The 22,577-nt window shown below is 32.3% G+C and overlaps 1 protein-coding gene across 2 annotated transcripts in view; it reads left to right on the top strand.

Annotated features, from left to right (window-relative positions):
• LOC129218591 (misshapen-like kinase 1) overlaps positions 1 to 22,577 on the top strand; it is a 137,183-nt gene that overhangs the window by 13,996 nt on the left and 100,610 nt on the right. For both annotated transcript variants that reach the window (XM_054852909.1, XM_054852907.1), the window contains exons 3-6: positions 4,517 to 4,573; positions 9,388 to 9,432; positions 16,475 to 16,555; positions 20,593 to 20,641. In XM_054852909.1, coding sequence (XP_054708884.1) covers positions 4,517 to 4,573; positions 9,388 to 9,432; positions 16,475 to 16,555; positions 20,593 to 20,641 — 232 coding nt within the window. The remainder of the gene's footprint in view (positions 1 to 4,516; positions 4,574 to 9,387; positions 9,433 to 16,474; positions 16,556 to 20,592; positions 20,642 to 22,577) is intronic.

A 22,577-nucleotide genomic window follows, 5' to 3' on the forward strand; every position in this document is an offset into this window, starting at 1 on the left:
ATCAATAGAGTTTTTCATAATTAATAAATCATTAATCTTTGTTCATTTTCTTGAAAATGTATGTTTCTTTAATGCTGTGCATATTAAAAAAAAGGGGGGGGGGTTGGTTAAAATGATGCGGTGCAGTAATCAGGCCCTGACTGCACTTCTGGGAAAGTCCCCCTTACAAAGGGGCACTTGTCTATAGGGACACACAGTACACTCTGCATGCATATCTTCTTTTAATTAATAGTTAAGTCACATGAAAGATTCAAGTCTTCAAAAGACTTCCGAAGGACCTGTCTCATTATTTTTAGTGCCCAAGATGTATTTAACCAAACAGGTTCTATTGCTTAGCAATTATTCATTTATATTTGTTGCTTAAGAATAATTAATACAGTCAGACCTCCATATATCGAAGTAGCAAATTGCCGGAAGAAAATTCGATATATAGAAATTTCGATACATAGAAACGATCTTATTTTATCCTAAAAATCTCCTAAAACATTAATTTTAAAGCTAATTTTCGTGCATGAAACCCAATTTCTAATTTATACGATCATCGTTTTAAGCGAAAGTTAATAACTGAAAAATTAACAGAAATTACATTTTTATGCCTTCATACATCTTCATTCTTAGGCAGTTCAACTTGATTCGCAACATGAGGGGATTTTTGTTTTAACAATGCAATCGAGAGAAAAGTAAAAAATCAATCTACTTAACTTGAATGATTTTTACTGAAACTAAAAAGACTAGGAATGATAATCAACAGACAAAAAGGATAACTTGAAACTTTTTACAGTATTACTGGTTACAACTAAGATTTGAAATTAACTTGAGGGAATTTAAGAACTCCAGAACGGAACAACCACCTATGTACACACCCCTCAAACCCAGATTTCTTATGAGTTTCTCAGCAACCTTTAGTAAACGTAATTTTCTCCCCTAACCTTCATTTTTCATGAGACAAAGTCTAAAGTGAAAAAAAAAAATCTACGAACGTCTCAATTTTTTTTTCGATACATAGAGATTTTTTTGATACATAGAAACAATTTTTCTATGTAATGAACATTGAAATTTGTTGGGATTTCGATATATAGAAAATTTCAATATGTGGAAGTTCGATATATGGAGGCTCGACTGTAATTTTTACTGATGTCACAATGACTTAAAAATAAAGAAAGAGGGAAGGGGAACAATACATTTATCACATTACCTTTATTTTAAACTTATAATACATTTTAAGTTGATTTGGAGAGATCCTTTAAAACTTTCTCTTAAGATACATCAATGTCTTTATAAATGTACATAAGAGCTAGTCCATTTAATCGTTCTTTGGAAATCGCTATATAGAATTTCTAAATCCATGGGAAGAATGTCATAAGCCTTAAGAAAAAAATATTTATTTTACTTGAATAACTTATTAAAACTCTCAAAAGTACATGTAGGTCAAAATCTGGGTTTTCGCTACGGTCGCATTTTTCGCGAAATGCGAAAACATTATCTCAATTGTGCAAATAAAGCAAAGCATGTTCCCTTTTTTCCTCAAAGAAAATTTTTTTTTTATTTTTTGAAGAAACAATTTATAATCCAAGAGAGGAAGCAGCATGGCAATAGGCATTTAAATCTTAAGCCAACATTTTAAAATTACTATTAAGTCAACAATACTTAGTCTTCTGGTACTATGTGCCCCTCAATAACTGCATTATTAAGAGGAGGGGGGTGCAACATTCTAAAAACCAAACATGTGTTGTTTTTTTAAATAGCTGTTGTACTCATAGGCTTATAGTTTCTTTAAGGATGCCATAGAGATGAAATAATAATTTTATTTTTAACTGGAGATGAAACACACTGAAGCATTTAGAAAGATATGAGATTACGTAACATTTTAGCCATTTTGCTAGAAGTTTTCCCACAATTTTAGCCATTTTTCTTGAAGTTTTCCCACAATTTTAGCTTTTATGCTGAAGAACTTTTGAACCCAGCTTAAACCCTGGTCAAAATCGAGATAAGACTGAGGTTCCTTTGTCAATTGTTTCCACCTCTCGATGAGAATGGGATCCCCTTCTGGCATTTTATTGAGGCAATTTTAGCCCTCTTATTGTACCAGTGGGTTCTCATCACAAAATATTGCATATTTTGGAATTGGAAAGTAATTTGTGATTGCTTCCTATTTAGTAAAATCTTTTATTAAAATCTTTCTTGTTTGGCAACTGTTTTTTTTTTTACTTTTTGAAAAACTTCCTAGAAATTAAATAAATTGATGAATTCACGTTTGCTTCAGTTTCAAAATTTACCGATGTTTTTGCGGCTCTAGTATGCGACTGATTTTGAAAGTGTAAATTTATACAAAGCCATCATTTCATACTTTTTTTTTGGTGGGGGGAGAGGGTTACTCTATGCATTTTGTAGGGAAAAACAAAAAATACATACACAAATGCACAATTGCATTGTTTGTTCTGGGGGGGGGGAGTACATTCCTCCCCCCCCCCCCCAGAAAAACACAAATAACAATGCTGCCTGATAGGCTGGCAAAAATGTGTCATCAGTATACAAAATACTTTTGAAAAATCACTTGGAATAAAATAAGGAGCATGTATTCTTCATGACCTCAAAATTTACATATATAGTTATTTTGCAAATATTTTGCTTTAATGACATTGGTTTCATCACGGATTGTTGTCAATGTAAATGATTTACTTGAATTCTAGAATAGTCTTAAGACTATTTTAGAATTTAAGTAAATATGCAAATTATATGCTTATATAAATATTAAAATTATGTATGCAACTTTTGAGGTCATGAGGAACACATTTTCCTAGTTTTGTTCCAAGTGATTTTTTAAAAATATTTTGCATACTGGTTTCACATTTTTGCCAATGGATTTAAAATTAAACAATGTTAACTCTGCTTTTTGTAGTTCACTTCTCTTGTTAATTTATATACACTGCTTGACAAGTGATTTATGCAAATTTGTACCTCAACCACCTGGCCAATGGAAATAAATTCAAGTTCAGATGGCGTGGTAGACCAAGACTCGTTATCTGTATAAAAGACGGTGCATACACACTCAAGATTCGTACGGACATTCACGCTGTTTGGTTTTTAACAAAAATAGTGCTGGACATTAAAAAAGGTTTTTCTCTGAAATTCTTTTTGATTCTTGAAATACTTAAGAGTAAAATGTCAGCAAGACATTATTTGAGTATCTACGATTGTGGACGAGCGGTTGGCCGACTGGAAGCAGGTCAAAGTGTCACCACTGTAACTGCTGCAACGGGTGTATCAAAAAGTGCCATTTCCCGATTAAAGAAGGCAATTAAAGGTGGAAATGTTTTGCAAAAGCATGCTGGGGGTCGTGGTAGGAGCACCACACCTTCAGAGGATCACTATGTAGCCCACGTGGCAAAAAGAAACAGAAATTTCACTCCTTGACAGATAGCTGCAAATCTAACAACTGCTACCGGTATGCATGTTTCTGCAAGAATCATCTCATGGCGAGGAAATAATGTCGGTTTGTATGCACGGAAGCCCGTATGTTGCATCCAAGTTCAACCACACCATTGTCGAGAGAGATTACACTGGTATAAGGAACATGTTGGTGGGATCGTCAAAATTGGTGTAGAGTGACGTTCTCTGACGAATCTCGTTTCAGTAGGACAAGTTATTCTGGTCACCAACTACTGTGGAGAGAACGTGGAACACGTTATGCACAAAAATTTGTTTGTGAACGTGATTGGTACGACCCAGGCGTCATGGTGTGGACAGGCATCATGCACAATGGCAGAACACCGCTTCACATTTTTGAATAAGAAAGCGGTACGTTGCAAATGTATTGCAGAGATGTTGTTCTGGACCATGTTCATCTTTTTAGGGGGGCTGTAGGTCCAGACTTTTCCTTTACGGACGACGATTCACGGCCACACTGGAGCATTGAAGTGTCAGACACACTGCAAAATGAAAACATTCTCCATATGCAGTGACTTGCTTACTTTCCCAACTTAAATCCAATTGAACTTGCCTGGGAGGTTCTTGGCAGACGTGTTGCGTGAAGAACCGTCCCTCCCAGACCAGTACAAGAACTCAAATCCGCATTGAGAGAGGAGTGGGAAAACATCCCCCAAGCACTCCTCAATAATTAGTGGGGAGTATGGAAAACAGATGTAAATTGTGCATTAAGTGTCCCTGCTAATCATACATCATATTAAGGTACTCATGTCTCCATCATTCTGACCTAGATCATTTTTTTGTGGTTGTATGAAAATCATTTAAGTAGGATTATTCTTTTATTTTTAAGTTTTTACTTCATTGATGCAGTAATATCTGTACTATTTTGTACTTATAATAAAGGCACATCTTCCCTACTAACTATATATTTCATTCTGTTTCTTTAATCATTATCTATTCTTAACTATTCCAAAAAATGTAATTGTTCCTTAGCAATTGTCAAGCAGTGTGTGTATGTGTGTATATATATATATATATTTAAGTACCATTAATTCATACTTTTTTAATCAATTTTTGTTTGATGTTATAGGGTCGTCATACAAAGACAGGGCAGTTGGCAGCCATTAAAATCATGGATGTTACAGAGGTTTTTATGCTCTTTTAGTACTTTTTAATTAATTCCCTTTGCTTAAGTTCACTTTTAAGTCCAGTTTTTAAGTAGATTCTAAAGGTAGTTTAGCCTCTGGTATGAGATTTAGATGAAAGATAGTGGTAATTCTCTTCTATTTTTCAGGCTGCACCAAATGTTTCTGGCATCCTTAGAGCCTTGTATAATTTCTAATTTTTGATACAAATGTAATTTAAAAAATATACTGTATTAAATTTAGAAATGTTGAAAAAATTGATAGAACACTAAAATTTTTATTTGAAATCAACTTTTTAAACATCTTCTTAGAATTTTATTTGCTTCATATTATGTACTTGCAAGTTTTTTTCATCAGGGTAATATTAGGGAATTTCATTTCTCCAAACATGTTAGATTTTTGACCAAACTGTTTTAACCCACTAAATTTAATTTTAATTTTTATACATATGTAACTGAATTTTTTCTGTATTTAAAAAAAACTGTGTTAATCAGTATGGAATACTGTTACGATACGCAAAATGGGAGAGAGGCGTAAATTGAACGGGAGCACAGTACGTTTAGTATGTAGTTATAATAAAATGCAGCACTATAATAGTACTGTACAGTAGAGGCAGTAATTATATTTGACCAGCTGTACATCTCAAGTAGCTACTTTCTTTTGTAGTTTGTACCTAGTGTAGCCCACTAAATTTTTCCATTTGATGCAAACTTTGCATCAGTATCAATGACCCCTGTGGCAGAATTTTAATTTACTTTCTGAGACAAATTTTCTGGACCTAATTTCTTTCTGCAAGAATGCTCCGTGAAGTGAAAAATGAACTAATGGACAAACTTAAGTGCAATTCATTTCAAAAGTGAAAAATTTATTTGTTTATTAACGAATTTCGCGCAACTTCTTGTTTAAGTATATTCATTTATATAAAAACGAAAAGCATTAAAGCTCAGTATCAGGGCTTACAACAGATTTTCAGTTTTTGCTGGAGAAAAAAAAGGGTTGAGCTAAATCTATATGCTTAAAAATATTAACACCATGGTAACAGCTATTGGTAAGTGGAGAAAAAAAAATCAAATCTAACCAAAAGCAATGTAAATTATTATGCTAATTTATGTAATGCTAATGTAAATAATTGTTATAGCAGGGGGCGATTCCTTAAACAGAGATGCCACTCTCGTATTTAAGTTTTCTGCCTTAATCTCTTAGCACTTATCTGTAGTTCTTAATACCAGAAAAATACAGATGCAACATCTATTCAATATTCAAAGAAATAAGATCCAAAGAAAAAAAAATAATTGAAATATGTGTTACAGTTCGGGGGGAATAAAACCTTTCTCCAAAGGAAAAAAAAATAAATAAAGGTCACCCTCCTATAAAAAAGTTTAATTAATACATGCAATACACAATACTATGAACAAAGTATCCCCCTCCCCCCAAAAGGAAAATAAATTTTCATTAAAAAACACATTTTAGTCAGAATAAATCGGAAATTCAACCACCCCCAGAAGAAAATAGAATTTTATTAAAATACTGAAGCAAAATTAATGCATTTAACCTGCCCTCTCCCTCATGAGACAAAAAGAATTTAAATCAAGTATTGGAGCAAACAATATTTCCCTTTCCATACAAAGCAAAAAGAATTTGATTAGAATATGCATTTCGAAAAAAATCTATAACTCCTTCAAAGAGAAAAGATTTTCATTCATATAAGCACCCCTATCTTAAAAATATCTGTATCTCGGAGCCAGAGTCACATTATTATAAGGTCACATAGGAACGTAAGTCACATTATTATACTATTTTTGGATCTGAATAACGATTGGTCAGCCCAAAATACCACACAATTTATCAAGTATTCCATCTGTTTTCTATTGTTGCAACCTATGACACATCAAATAAGCCATTTTTTAAGGGCTTAAATTAATTTTTCAACTTAGGTGAAAAAAAGCTTGAAAATAAAAATCAGCACAAGTCTTTCACGTAAACAAACACAACCATGTGCATTGCGAATCCAATGCGAAACCACTCTTCTTTGACCAACACAAGATTGCATTCAAATCGCTCCATGTGGGGGAAAAGTTCTGGTTAGAACCGGTTTTTATCCATGCCATATCAGACTACCACAGTCATCAATGATCACTCAATTTGGCGCTCGCCAAAGTTTTTTTTGTAAAATGTTGCAATTATTTTATTTTTTGCAGAAGATCAGGCCTTTTCCTTAATACGTTGTTGAGTTATATTTTTTAAAGTGAAACAGCTATCCTTTGGTATTGTTCTGCTCAATGGTTTTATTGCTGACTTTTTTTCCCCTTTCCTTTTTTTCCCCCCTTAGTGCAAAATCTTTCTGCACAAACTCTCTCTCATTCTGCGACATTGTCGCCGTTTGGGCAGCTTTCTGCCACGGGGTTAATGACGTCCACAGATAATTTAAAATTGCACATTGAAGTAAGTTGATCATTCTTAAATACGTTTTATACTTTGGATAGCCTATTAATTAATATTTAATAAAGAATACTCATACCATTTGGGATATTTTTCATATTTCTTTATTATTGCTTTTTTAGTGGTTTGGTGTTGAGATATTAACTTTATGAAAGTCAATTATTAAATAATCTCAAATTTTTGAGATTATTTAATAGAATTATGAAGCATATTTATTTCATTTTATCAATGGCGTTAGAAAAGGGATAGTGTCTAGTTCTTGACCCCTGGCTGGAAGTACAAAATTAATTAGTTTCTACAAAATATTAGTTCCTATAAAATCAGTTCCTTTAATGAAAATTCAAGTTTTTCTCTTCTATTTAAAAGATGTTCCTCAGCATCTAATCAGTCTTATGTAATAGATGCGAAAATTCATAGTAGCATTTTAACTCTCAGCTAAGCATGATTGTCCCAGTGCTCTTCGTTTTGAATTTGGAGTTGGGGGGGGGGGGGCTGGATGATGTTGAACAACTAGTGGCTTTTACTCATAATGACTTTTACAAATGCCCTACAAATATGAAAGTGATGATCAGCAACAGTCTCTGAGCCCAACTATGCTGATCTTGGTCAATTTATCATTTCCCAACAGCTGCTTTTGATAAACTATTCCAAATGCCTGTAACCTTATTGAATCAGTAGTTTTTCCTGGTTTTAAGATTGGCTTGGGGTTTGAACAGCTTAAAATAATGGCCATCCATGGTTTTGCCATCTATGCAGTAATTTAGCCTGTACACCTCCTCCATTTTAATAAACTTATGTAACTGGATCATATCCCCTCTTATTTTTTTTTGCTCAAAACTGCATATTAAGAACTCTAAACTTGGAATCATAGTCTTAATTAAAAAGCTCGTTTACTAACCTTGTAGCCCTCCTTTTAAACCCTTTCCAAAAAGTCAATATCTTTCTTAAGGAGACTAAAACTGAACAGCATTCATTAAATGAGATCTAACCAAACTTTTGTTTAAAGGTAAAAGAACTTCCCTAGAATTTCGAGAAATAGACCTATTGATAAAATAAGTGCACGATAAAAATCCACAACTTTCCAGCGTGCAACAATAGAACTACTGTTATGCACTGGAGAGTTTTACTTGTATTGCAACCAAAATAAGCTCAATTACACCATCCTAAAACTACCTTTTTATGGGACTCATGTTCATCCTACTTTGAGAAAAAATTGCCCCTTTTCTTGCGCTTGAGCTCGAGTCTCCTTCAGAAGGCTTTCAAATTTGATGTTATTACCAGTGGTAGAAGTGGTTGAACAAGTGGTTGGGGGATGGAGAAGCCCTCATTAGGCCACGTTCGTAACACACTTTTCTACCTGGTAAATCCCCGCTTTGGGGGGGGGGGGGATTTGCCGTGGTTTTGACCCCGCTCTGGGGACAAAAAAAAAAAAAAAAAAAAGATTGAAAAATTCCTTGTTTCCATGTAAAAAGAGATTTTTCCATTGTACCAGAGAAAGCGGTTTTTACCCAGCATCCTTAGCGGCTAGTAGACGAACTTGTTTCGCGTAATGCATTCTAGGTAAAAACACCGCTTTCACTCCAGAAGCTAGCAGGAGTAGAAAGATTCCACATGAACCCCGCAAATAACGGGAATGCAGTGAAAAGCAGGTTTTTTCCCGGGTCAAAAGTCCATGGAAACGGCCCTATCGAGAAGTTATTAATATTTCCAAATACTTACATTGGACAAATGTTGTCTAAAAAATTGGAATTATTTAATAAGCAATCTGCATTAATTTTCGACTTCAAAATAACAGATCTAGTGAAGTAATTATAATAAGTTAACATTTGATACGTTAGTGTGTATTTAAATTTTGCAAAAAATATTGTATTTAAATGAATCTTTCTGTGTTTCAAACTCCAAAAATCCAAGTATGTCAGAAGTATGTTTTTCATTTGTTTATCTTTATTACAATGGGCTAATTTTTTCCATAGTAGACAGAGCAGTTTTGAGGTTTTCAAATCCTCAGGATGTCCTTGAAGTTCAGGAAAACTAAAATTTCAGTAGGGTTGTAGACCTTTGGAATAGTTGGTTGCAAATAGTTTTTACTTTCAACAGGATAAATAGTTGTAATAGGGCTCTTGATCTACACCAGGTTTGAAAAATTGATTGTGAAAGCAGTGTGATTGGGCTAGAGCTTGGAGGTCTGACCTGTTGGGTTATTTCTTCTGCATTTTTAGTATCTTATTCTTGATTTAAGAAATAATAGAATTTTGCTGTCTTAAAAAAAGTTATTGACTTGTTAAATTCTGTTTCTTTTAAATTTTTTTAAAAGTTTCTGTTACTGAGTCATTGCATTTTGAATTTTGTATATTGAATCAAGATTTTAACATTTTAGGATGAGGAAGAAGAAATAAAGTTAGAGATCAATGTTCTAAAAAAGGTATGTTTTTCAATTGTTTTTGTAACAGTTACTGTCAAATAAGAAAGTTGAAAACTACTTTGCATGCGTTATATTTTGATTTATTTACATGATTAATGATAAATTTTGTACTGGTCAAATGCAAGATTTATTTATTTTTTCAATTTTTGAAAGATTAGTCAAAATTCTTTGTTAAAATATTGAATTCAAGGTAAAAAGCAGATGAATGAATTTGGTACAGATTGAAAAAAGTATATTTTTCGTGATTTTCACTTCATTCAGTTTTGTGTGCTCATTAATGTTTCCATGTATTATGTAACCAAAGTATTACCACTATGTAACCAAAAGTATTGGAACACTTTCAAAGATTTACATTTTAAAGAGAAATAAGAGGCACATTGTTCTGCAGTGTTTCCCACATATAAGGTAAGGTATGCCATTCCAACTACCATTCTCCCCATCGAAAATTAAGAAATGCATTCATTTAGAGGAGCAGCGACAAATTGAGGAAACAAAAAAATTTTTTTTGATCACCCTTCACCATAAATAACTGGGAATAAGATATAAATTTCATAAATATATTTAACTACTATGTGAAATTGTTTTATAGATTTTCCTGAAAGTCATTTATAGTCACAATGATCTGAGCATTCCTTTTTTTTTCTATACCAATTTCGTTCACAAGTTTCTGGCTCATAACACACACAGTAAAACCTAACCAAACTTTAAGAAAACTTGACAGTATACAACAGAAGTATAATACTAAAATTTGAAATTAAAAATTGGAAATTTGAAATGAAGTATGAGTGTTTAAAACTAATTTTCTTTTTTATGCACATTCATGAAAACAGCAACGTATAACCTTAATAATTTCACTCAAGTACACATGGCAACTCATAAAAAAATTCCAGTTGAACATTTAAAAAATATAAGCTATCTAATGAACTGTATTAATTCTTGGGAGGGCAATCATTCTCAAATACTCTGTTTTTATCTTGAATCACACCCTAGAAATATTGAAGGGTAGCAAGTGTTATTAATCCACGAGCAATCTCTTGTGATTCATTGCCTATCTGATAATAATTGATATTCAGATTGCCAATCTCTTCCTAAATTTTTAAGTTATTCTGCTGGATTTTTTTTTGTGTTGCCACATCTACTTGGGTGTAAAATTATGAAGGTTATAAGTTACTTCAAGGTTATAAGTTGTTATAAGCCTTCTGCTCGAGCAGAAGACCTCAAAGCAAAAATTAATTGCTTTGAACATTTATATTTCATCAGGTTTGCTGCATTTTTATTTCAACTTTTAGTATTATACTTGTCTTGTATGCCGTCAAGTTTTCTCAAAGTTTGGTAAGGTGTGACAGAACTCTGCATGTTATTCGCCAAAAACCATTGTTGAATGAATTTGGTGTATTTAAGAGAGATGCTTATGTCCTTGTGAATATAAGTGATACTTTCACGAAAATCCGTGAAATAATTGTAATTAGTGCATTAATTTATTTCTGAAATTTATGGCTTGTTTTCAGCTTTTTTCGGATGAAGAATGATCAAAAACGTTTTTTTTTTTGTTTAATTTGCTACAGGTTTCCTAAATAAGTGGGTGATTTAATTTTTATTGGAAACTGATAGCTGGAGCATACCTTTTATGTGACAAAAGTTACAGAACAATGTCTTTTTTTTTCTCAAGAAATTTGTAAAAATGCTAAGATTTGAAAGTGTCCCGATTAAAGATGAAAAATGTTCTCAAAATTTTGAAGCTTTGGGGAAAAAAAAAAAAAAATCTTTTTGAAAAAATTGCAAAAAATAAAAAGATTGAATTTTCCAGTTAAAATGTAGTTAATTAAAACTTAAAAAGTGGCAACTATTTAAAAATATATGCAGTCTTCATTATTTTTCCTTCTTAGAAATATGCATAAAATTTTGACTAGTAAAAAAGCCTTTCTATTTTCTAACTGCCAGTAGATTTCTAAATTCAAAACACACACACAAAAAAAAAAAAAAAAAATCCAATTTAGTCCAATTATCATTCTGCAATTAGTTTTGAACAAGGTGCGTTGTTTATAAATTGCTAAACCAATTTTTTGCCTTTTTTTTTTTTTTTTTTTTTTTGTCAGTTGTGAGATAGTTAACAAGTTGTTTTTCTTTCTCTTGCAAAAATTTATTACATGTGTTTATATACTTATATACATGTGAACTACGCATACACACATGCATATATACACACCAAAAGAATATAAATTGAAATTTAACTTAATTATTTCAACTAATTGAATCAATTATTTTAAACCAGTCAAGCAACAAAATTGCTAATATTAAGAAATCATTATTAAATTATTCAATGATGATTACAACATTGTTTATTAAAAGAAATATACCTAAATATGTGTTCCTTTTAGTTTAAAACATTGTAATCCTCAGAAAAATTTTAATACAAAGGTAAAAATGCTTTTTCAAAATTTTAGAGTGATGTTTGACTGGTTTTTGAAATAAACAGTTCAATTGATGTTGTTGATAATCTGTCCTGTGTATACATTTAGTTTTAGTCATAGGTAGAGTAAAGAAAAGGCTAAACCCCCTTGACAGCTCATTAGCCAAGTAGTAAAAACAAGTTTTCAAGCCTCCTTTCTACACATAATTATTTTTGTTCTTCCAAAAATAACTCTTGTAAGAATAAAAAATAAAAAAAATGAAAGTATTTTTAGACTTTTGATTTTAAAAAACTCTCAAAAGATAGTGAGTACCCATTCACGTTCCTAATGTCTCAACCTATAGCCTTAAATTGTCTTTTCAAGAACAAATACATTTTGAGAACTGCCACCAACCCTAATAATATGCCTAACATTATACAAGCTAAAATACATTTTTAGGACTTCTATTTTAAAAACTTCCCAGGGGGAAAGGCGCCAAACTGCTGTCTTTAGCTAATGTTGGTACTATAGACAAATTTCAATTTTAGAAAGCAGATTTGTATGAGAGGGGTTCAAAAAATAGATTTTTTATTTCAGAATCCTGTTCTCTCAAAAGTTATAGTTTGGCATCCTCAATTGGGAAAAAATGAAAAAAAAAAGTTCAAAATTGACATCTTCAGTTCATGCATAAAGCTGAAAATTTAAAAAAAAAATATGCTAAAAATTGAATTTTTCAAAAATAATAAAATTATTTTTTTTTTATTTTTATAAGGCAACAGTCATAAATTGTCCATATAGCAAGGTATGAACCTAAAAAAAATATTTTATTCCTTTTATGAAAGATCTTTTGCTTCCGCATACGCCTTAAATTGGGCTAAAATCTCCTGCCCAATCTAAGGCATATGCCCAAACAAAAGATGTTATATAAAAGCTAAAATATTTTTTAGGTTCAAACTACGCTCTATACTGACAATTTATGGCTGTTGTGTTATGAAAAAATACAAAAAACTAATTTTATTATTTTCTGAAAATTTTAATTTTCATGATTTTCCAACTTTCAGACTTATGCGAAAACTGAAAATGTCAACTTAGAATTTTTTAATTTTTTCCCCCCAATTGAGGATACCAAACTGCAGCTTTTGAGAAGTAACTCGATTTCGAAATAAGAAAATTTCTATTTTTTTCGTACCACCTTAATCCACATGCCTTGCCTACTTGCATAATATCTCTAATAATAGCTTAAAACTAAGTTTCAAAACTTTAATTTTGAATTTTTTCTGGAGGTGGGGGAGGATTCATCCCTCATCCCTCTCAAAACTCCCTCGTAGCTTGAAATTTCCTTTTCAGCAATATGAAAGGGTGAGCCTTCGAAAACCGTTTCTTCTCAAAGATAACCTAAAATTCACCGAGTTTTGAACACAATTTTGGAAGGGGAACCTCTTATCTTTCCTCTATTGTTACCAAACAGAGCCTAAAATTCAGGTTTTTAGACCTCAATAGAGAAAATTACTGGTTGTGCCCCGTTTCCCAAAAGTCACCAAAGATAGCTCAAAATTAACATCAGTTTTGGAAAAAAAAAAGGAAATTCCGAACCTCATTCCCCTTTCTCCTAACACTAGAAAATAACTCGTCATGTTTTGACGGGAGCAAATTGCCTTTTTATCAGCGAGGTTAGCCTTCAAATTTGACATGTGCCAGTAAATATCTGTACTTCAAAGCCAGGCTGACATAAATCACATTTTCACTACTCCAGGAGAGCGTGAAAATGTTTGTTTATTGTATGCAAAGGATGGGGCTTGCACTCTTAGAACTGGTCAATAAATATTAAAAAAAACTTCTGTACAAAATTACGTTGTTACTTAATGCAAAATTGGAATCTTTTCTGACTAATATACTATTTTAAACTTGAACAATGTTTATTAAACAACGAAATATATAGTTAAAACAGTCTGTAAATGATAAAATATACTAAAAACGTGCTATTAATGTACGAGATGACTAATATAGAAATGATGAAATCTAAACTGCATGACTATCGACTGAAGCTTCGATGTAAAACTTTAAGCCCATTAGGAAATAAGCTAATACAAGCTCATGATATTGAAGAGAGGCGAGTGGTACGAACAAGCAAGTTCGAATGCCGACAAAGCAACCGCCTACGACGATGACAGATAAAGAGAACGAACCTAAGCTGCGAACGGTTTAAATATCCTCAGGGTCATTAGCATATCTGAGTCACGTGAACAGAGACTTGTCACTGCTATCGTTGAGCAAACGTGCCATCATTTTCCTTCTAGAAGCTTGGCTGTGACGTCATCCACTATAGAATTCCGCAAAGGTGGACGAAAGTGAAACCAAACATTCGGTCGATTCGACCAACGAGAATGAGTGCTGATAAGCGTTTTTACCGCAGTCATGCAGAATGATTTGTAGTAATGAAAAACATACTCTTTCACTTTTGTTGTTGTGAGGTGATGCAATAGGATTATTTACTGTTGTTGCTAACAGGCATTTACGCCTAACAAAAGTGACTACCGATGAGATGGAAAGGCTAACATCTGATTTACAGGCGAAAGTGGATGCATCCATTAGTTTTTAGGGGTAATACCTTTTTAAAGTGATATTACTGAATTATAGAGACTGCAACAATGAAGTAATACTCTCAAGCTAATTAATCATTTAAAACCAATGGTTTCAACCATTGGATTGACAGACATAAGTACACACATTATGGTGAGTTTCATTGTTGGTAATGTCAGAGCTTTACTCGATCAGTGATTTTGACTATTATATATATGAGGATTAACAAATGTTGCCTAAAATTGCGAATTGCAGGATCAATTTTGAAATTTTCCTTGGATTGCCCCCCCCCCCCCCCCCACACACATGCTGGCACGCTTATTCTCTTCTCTTAACTCCACCAGCGATTGACTAAAACTAAGTTTTAAAGACTTCAAATTTGAAAAATTTCCAGAAGGTATTGATTGATCCACAACTCCTCCGTCCTTCATCTGACGTCACTAAATATGTCCTTCTTCCTTCAGAAAAATTAATTGTTAAAAGAGAAGTTTCTGTATTTAAATTATCTTGTATTTTGGAATCAGAGCAGAATATTGCTTTGTGCATGTAAAAGGCAGTAACTGCAAATTTTTCATTTTTCGTTTTTTTTTTGCATTTTTGTCTTCTATTGTATGCTATCTTAACTGTACAAGCTCGCTTATTTGGTTTCTGCTGAAAAAAAGGCACAAAAAAAGACGCCTAATTCTAACATTTCCCAAAAGTTAGTATTGAATCCCGAACGCGTTTCTTCAAATCTCTCAAGAACTCATTTCTGCAGACACAGTTCTCCAACAGCGTTTACCAGCACACAGCAGAATAGTCCCAACATAGTCCATGGGTGTCCTAAAAGGCGACTAAAATAGACACCCAATCTAAGGTGTGAGGCCCTGTGCTGATGAATGGATGGCATCGGTTGTCTGCCGTGCTAAGCACAAAAGTAGTATCTGCAGCTGAGTTCAAAAGGAGAAATTCCCGTTTAAAGTTGTGTGTCTCCATGTATTTGATTCAGATGAAACTTTAAAAAAAATAAAAAAATTTCCCATATCCCCTGTTGGCCCAGGCCCAAGCTGAAAAGTTGACCAAATATATTTAAAACTGGGCATGAAATATAGGGGTAAACAATATGGAGGATGCCCAAAAAAGGCATTTTGTGATGGGCTCCAAAATTTCTGTTCACACCCCTGACCATAACTAGTAATAGTCACTTACAGTGAAATTAACCTATTATAAAAACACTATTGAAGAGAGAGTTTGTCGTAACTTCATTCATTAATTTTAAATAAAGACTTTTACAAAATACTTGCGTGGCTTAGATCAATCATTTACAAAACGACTACCGGAAGTTGAACATTAAAATGAGTCACAAATCAAAGAAATGAGTTGTAAAACTTGAATCATGAATTTATCATTTTGCGTATCACTGCAGATATGACTTTTGCACTTAGAACAGCAGTAGTCTTAATACTTTTCTTTTACTTGTGTACATGTTACACTAAAAGAGTGAAATTGGAGAATATAAAATTTCACGAGTGATTCGTCGGAAATACTCTGTCTTTTGTGGATGTGTTTGGTATGTAAATGTTATGTATGTGTGGATGTTACAAAGATATCTAATTTGTTAACATCTTTCATTTTGATAAATTTAATTAAATGAATAATGTTCTGTTTAAGGCTCCTTTGCTCTAGCTTATACATATTAAGCCTTTTATGTCTGGTATGCAAAATCTTAGTCTGAAAGTCCCCTTACTAACCTAGTAGCCCTTCTTTGAACTCTTGCGAATAAAGAAATGTCTTTCTGAAGATAAGAAGACCAAACATGAACAGCATACTCCAAAAAAGGTCTTACCAAACTTCTATCTAAAAACTGTTGTAAATAGTGAGACAGTACTGTTCATTTAAAAAATGGAACAAAAATTAAGGTTTTCACCTAATGTTGGTGGAAAACAAGGATGTGGGCAGAGCTTGACATGCTTTTTTTTTTGTCTCCCCTGTAAAATTTAAAAAAATAAATAGTTAGTTTTGATGCTAAATGCCTGATGTGTATTACACTCTGTTCTTTCTGAAAGTAATTCTAGCTTTTAAATGTTTTGCAGTACTCTCATCATCGAAATATAGCAACTTACTATGGAGCTTTCATCCAAAAGAGTCCTCCGGGGAAAGACGACAAATTATGGGTAACTTATTCTAAATTATATTTTGTGACCTTTCGATTTGTATTTGCTATGTTGTTTCAGCAGCTAGTTATTTTGATATGAAGAAGTTTGATTTGAGGCAAAGGGGAGTCAAGAGAATAAGTGGACTTTAAAGTTTGGAGTAAGACAGTATCAAAGTTCAGAATCTAGGTAGACTTTAATTGATTTTTTTTCTAAATCATGCTGTATAGCAACCCCTGGTATATCTGTTGCTTCAAAACAAAATAGATTTCCTATCATTTGTACTGGGTACCTAGAAATTTTGAATATTGCCACTTACACCTCTTTGCTTTAGTTATGAAATTGACTAAATAACTTAGTTCTAAGGAAATGATTTTTAATGATAAAGTACTTGAACTAACTCACTTTATCCCTGAATTAGCTCCTCTTACCCACATATTGTATTCGCTATATGTACTTATTAAAGTAAATAAGAGCTGTTCTGTAATTCAGTGACTAATTGAACTAAATAAATATTTCATTGCTTTTCACTTTCTTTTGAATGTTAATTAATTTTCAATTACTATTTATGTGGTTTGAGCAAGTATAACTAACTAAGTTTAACTTCATTGGGAGTGTAATATGAAGGATTTTCTAAATGAAAGCATGAATTGGTAGCAGTAAAGCTGCATGTTTTTATAAAACATGCAGCTCAAGTGTGTGTGTAAAAATCTGAAAGCTTTGAACCTTGTTGTAATTTTGTGTGTGCTATGTAAAAGAAAATATAATGTGCTTAATACTTTTTATAAAAGCACATTTGTCATTTTAATATGAAGAAATGTTTTTGTTATTAGCAGCTGTAATAACTGAGAGTTAGTTTACCAGAACTGATCACAATGCACTACTTAATTTCGAACTTTTTCTCAAATCACTAATCAAGCGCTTCAAGCAAGAACGTACCTTCCCCACTCCCAATGGCCTTCCCCTATATCCCATGAAATAGAAGGCAGTAACACTAAAAATATGGTGGCACTTTCCTACCTATGCACCCTATGGCGCTTTTCTACACAGCTACGTGATCATCATATTGAGTACTAGATGTTGCTGAAAAATTTCATTACAATGTAACAAAAAAAAAAAAAAAAAAAAAAATGGAAAAAGATCCAATTTTTATACAGAATTTGTCTAATTTTTTAAAATGAAACACAAAAATGCTGATTGGTTAATTTCAAGTAGAATTATCCAGAGAAAATGACTGATTTTGAGCGACATAGTTTGAATTAGAAAATTGGTATTATATTCAAGGTAAAAAAGTTTTCCAGTTTGCTTTTCTTGAAGTAAATATTATTTTTTTAATTCAAACAGTTTGTGTAATACTTAATGTATAATATTAAATGTTTTGCTGTGAGACATGGTGCTATATAGCTCAAACAGTGATTACGTAAGTGAACTATTTGGGAAGAACATGACTGACTTGTGCGTGATTTGTGAGGGGTACAGGAAAGGTGTACATGTAAGAAAGTGAGGTGATGAAAGTCAAAGAACAAAGAATTCAAAAATTTGTTGAAAGTATTCATAAAATACTATCATGTCAAACTAAGCAAGAAAATTTATGTTGTTTTCTATTACCATCCCACACACTGCTAAACTTTCGCATGTTTTCAAAAGTCTTAGCCAGGCTCGGCATATCATTTTAGGTGACCCTCGTGTGTACTCTATATTGTTTGTAACTTTTTAGACCTGATATCTTTCTCTATTAAACATAAGAAAACGAGCAGTTTTTTAATCCGGAGTACAGTCCTCTGTAACTTCAAGTTATTGTAATTACAAATATTTTCTATAATAAAATATCTAGTACTTTTCTAAGTACTCTTAAATGTGTGTACATTTTCTCAATATTTCATTTTGCATTCACTAATGAAATGCAAAAATTGTGTGTTCATTAAAATAGGTGTGATTTTTTATTTATCATCATTGTTTGTTAATTTAACTTTTTAATCAATAGCTACTGCTGATCTAGCAAAAAAATATCTTAAATAAAAATCGAGTGTAATTTCAATATACACTCTTAGAAACAAGTTTTACATATCTAAACTTATTTTTTTATAGTAATTTTCAAAAATTTCCTAATTTGATTTATATGTTTAAATTTTTAAAGCTTTTCAACTATGCTTGGAAAATTACTTTAAGTTGCTACGTGCATTATTTTTTTGATTTTTGTTTCCATATTGGTTATTTTAACTTTTTAATAGGAAAATAACTTTTTAAAAGTCTATTGTCATTTCTGCTTTTTTTATTTAATACCAATCTATTGTTTTTAATGTGGATTTCTTTAAAACATTGAATTTATGACATTTTATGCTCAAATTTCCTAAACCTTATCTCATATAATACCATGTCTCACAGCCAAACGTTTAATATTATACATTAAGTATTATATTGTTTAAATTAGAAAATTGATTTACTTCTAGAAAAACGAACTGGAAATTTTTTTTGCCTTGAACAGAAATCTAATTTTCTAATTCAAATTAGTAACTCAAAATAAGTCATTTTCACTGGATAATTGTACTTGAAATTAACCTATCAATATATTTACATTTCCATTTGAAACAAAATGAGTTGTGCATAACGATTGGATCATTCTTGTTACATTGATTTATTTCTTTGTTACATTGTAACGAAATAAATTGTTTTCAGTAACATCTAGTATGGATCACATAGCTGTGTAGCTACTTCCCTAGGTAAGAAACTGCCGCCACGTTTTTTGGTGTTAAAAAATACAAATGTGACCACCATCAACAGACTCTGGGCCCAGCTAGGCTGGTCCTAGTCAATTTATAAGTCCCCAATGAAGATCAATGGCCCTCTTAAAGCTATCCACCCCCTTGCGCATTACCTCCTCTTCCATTAAGCTGTTTCAAGTGCCCACAACCCTGCTAAAGAAGTAATATTTCCTAATTTCCAGGTTAGCCTGAGATTTGGATAGCTTAAAACTATGACCCCCTTGTACTGCTTTCCATGCAAAAATTTAACCCATAAACATCTTTCATTTTAATAAATTTAAATAGCTGAATCATGTCTCCTCTGACTCTCCTTTACTCCAGGGTATACATATTAAGTCTGTTATCATAGTCTAAATCTGAGACCCCCCTTCCCTTACTAGTCTAGTAACCCTTCTTTGAACCTTTTTCAATACAGAAATATCTTTCCTGAGATAAGAGACCAAAACTGAGCAGCATACTCCAAATGAGGTCTTGCTAAATAAAGACAGATGAACCTTCTTAGATTTGTTTGAAATAGATCTATTGTGGAACCCAAGCATTCTGTTGGCTTTGTGACTTGCAATGCTGCACTGTTGACTAAACTTGAAATCCTGATTTGTTAAAATACCCAGATCAATAACGTTTTCTGCCCAACTAATGACCAAACCCTGTAAGTAAAAACCCATACTCTTATTTCCATGACCTAAGTATAGCACTTGACATTCCCCTACATTAACTGCCATACCCCACTTATCTGCCCACTTAGTAATATGATCTAAATCCTCTGGAAGCTGTTTTACTTGTTCCTCATTTTTTACAATCCAAAAAAAAAAAAAAAAAAATCAACTTCAAAATTGCTCTAAAAAGTAAAAAAAAAAATTTCTTTAAAAACCATCAATAATACTTTTTAACATAATTTTTGGTGTTGGTTCAAAAACGATAGATAAAATCATTCACAGCCATAATCCAATTACAACTATAAATTTAACTGGGTCCAGTTTCTTCTATAGCACTCACATACATTATGCTTGATGTCAACGCATTCATTAACGAAGTATCGTTACACATGATTTTACTTTTTGTTCTTGCACCAACTTCTAAAATTCTGTTAAAAAGGAAAATCGATGGTGTCTCTCACTGCCTCAATTGTGGTAATAAGTTCATTTGGTTTTATCCAAAGTTTCCATTTACCCCAACTGACCTATATAATATAATTGGACAAAATCCATGCATATTTTTGAACTTTTATAGTTAAAAATTATGATTCAAGTATCGCAAAATTATGTTTAACACATATTTTTAACATTTATTTTTTAGCTTGTTATGGAGTATTGTGGAGCTGGATCTGTCACTGATTTAGTAAAGTGTAAGTACTCTGCTCAAATTTTTCTTACATTCATTTATTTGTATTTGGTTAAATAGTTAGATCCTTTTTATCAATCCAGAAAATGTCTGCGTTTTAAATATTTATTTGCGCAGAATTAAAATGAATTGGCCATTTTAAAGCCTGTTTTAAATTCAGGGTCACATTCCTGCACCAATTCTGCCGATTAGCAACGAACTGAAGAATCTGCTACAACAGTGTTATTTTGGCAAAATTCATTGAAAATGTTAAATTTTTTAAACAATATTTCATTTTTTCAATGATAGCATAGCCACCATCTTTTACACATTCGGCATATAATTTGCATTCTGGTTGTTTATTTAGCTTTTGCATGCCCAGGATAGTTTGTTATGCACTTCAAATTTCGTATACATCAGTTTCTATAACACTTGATTATTTTTGTTCACTATGCAATGCTATTGCTTAAACATTAATAACTGCAATGAGGTCAAATCTCATTTTTTAACACAGTCCCTTAGAATTTTATGCTCATATGTCTTCGAATTTTGATCTGAAATGTTTTTACCCTTTATGTTAGCATTGTGTTTTTTCCTTGTGATTTCCTTAATTATGAACGTAATAACCAATGGACATGTAAAGAGTTAGGGTGTGTATTTTTCCACTAGATTTTCTTTTCACTTCAATCTTTTAATGCCCGAAACCTTGCATCTTATTTTGTTTATATTTGCAATTGGAAGTATGTATCGAGGAACAACTGTTGCAAAAATAAAAATCATGTATTAGTTAAACACAGACATGTTGTATATACTGTCAGCCTTGCATGATCAGGTAACAGACAAATGCCTCACTTATAAGAATAAATCTTACCAGAATCAAATATGTCCCCACAGACATAATGTAAAAGATACCTGCTTAATTGACTAATTTCCCTGGATAATCCCATAAAATTGGCCACTTTTGTAAATATAAGGTAACTAATAAAGTGCTTGCCATTTGTAATGATGGGAAAAAAAGATGGCTTACAGAAAGTATAGCCTATTGTTAGTGCTTGAAGTAATCTGCTTGGTCATTGAGGATCTTCTGCTAATGTGTCTCTAGCTGTGCAATCCCTTTCAGGTAATATTCAGGTGTCTTGGATGCAAAGAAAGCTGTGAGTGGTTTGCGCAGGTCTACTTCTGTTATGAAGGATTTTCCCCGAAGATAATTGTACAGGGATTGAAGGATGTGATGATTTGTTGGGGCTGGGTTAGTTGAATATAAAGTGCCTTGAATGATTAGAGTGATGAAAAGCACCCCCCCCCCCCCACTGAAAAGTGGGGAAGCACCTTTATCCGCCGGAGGCATCTTGACGAAATTCTCGTAGACTTAATATAGGAAGATTTAATGGGTCTCAGAAAAACGCTGTGTTTTTTAAATAATCAGTTTTGTACTGACATTTTACCTTATGTCTGAAGTGCATGAATGTATAGGCTATCACTTTTTATCATTTTTGCAACTCTAAGCGAGAAATTGATTTAAGTATAGAGCATTGATCTTGGGATTTTGGATTCGGATAGTGTTGGCTGGCTTTTTGGTTTCACTAACGTTGCGGCAACCATTCTCTGCTTCAGGAGCGTTTGAGTTTTGGGTTTTAAAAGTTAATTTTGCTTTTAAATCTGTTTCAGCCCGTAATATTTTTACTCAAATGAAATAATTATCTGAGAATAAAATGCATCTTGTTTGTAAGAAAGAGAAATATATATTAGTTATTATGGAAACTATTTAAAGTTTATTCTATGAAGCTGCTTATTATTTAAGATTCATTATTTAAAAAAAAATGGAACTGGAGCATTATTAGCACATTTTTATTGTTTAGATGCAGAATCCATAAAAAAGGGGAAAAAATGTCAAACTCAATTCCAATAACTCAGTGTGAATGTTCAAAATTAAATGCATTTAAAATTAATTTAAATCATTC

This window comes from Uloborus diversus, chromosome 3 (assembly GCF_026930045.1).
Source record: "Uloborus diversus isolate 005 chromosome 3, Udiv.v.3.1, whole genome shotgun sequence".
Taxonomy (NCBI): domain Eukaryota; kingdom Metazoa; phylum Arthropoda; class Arachnida; order Araneae; family Uloboridae; genus Uloborus; species Uloborus diversus.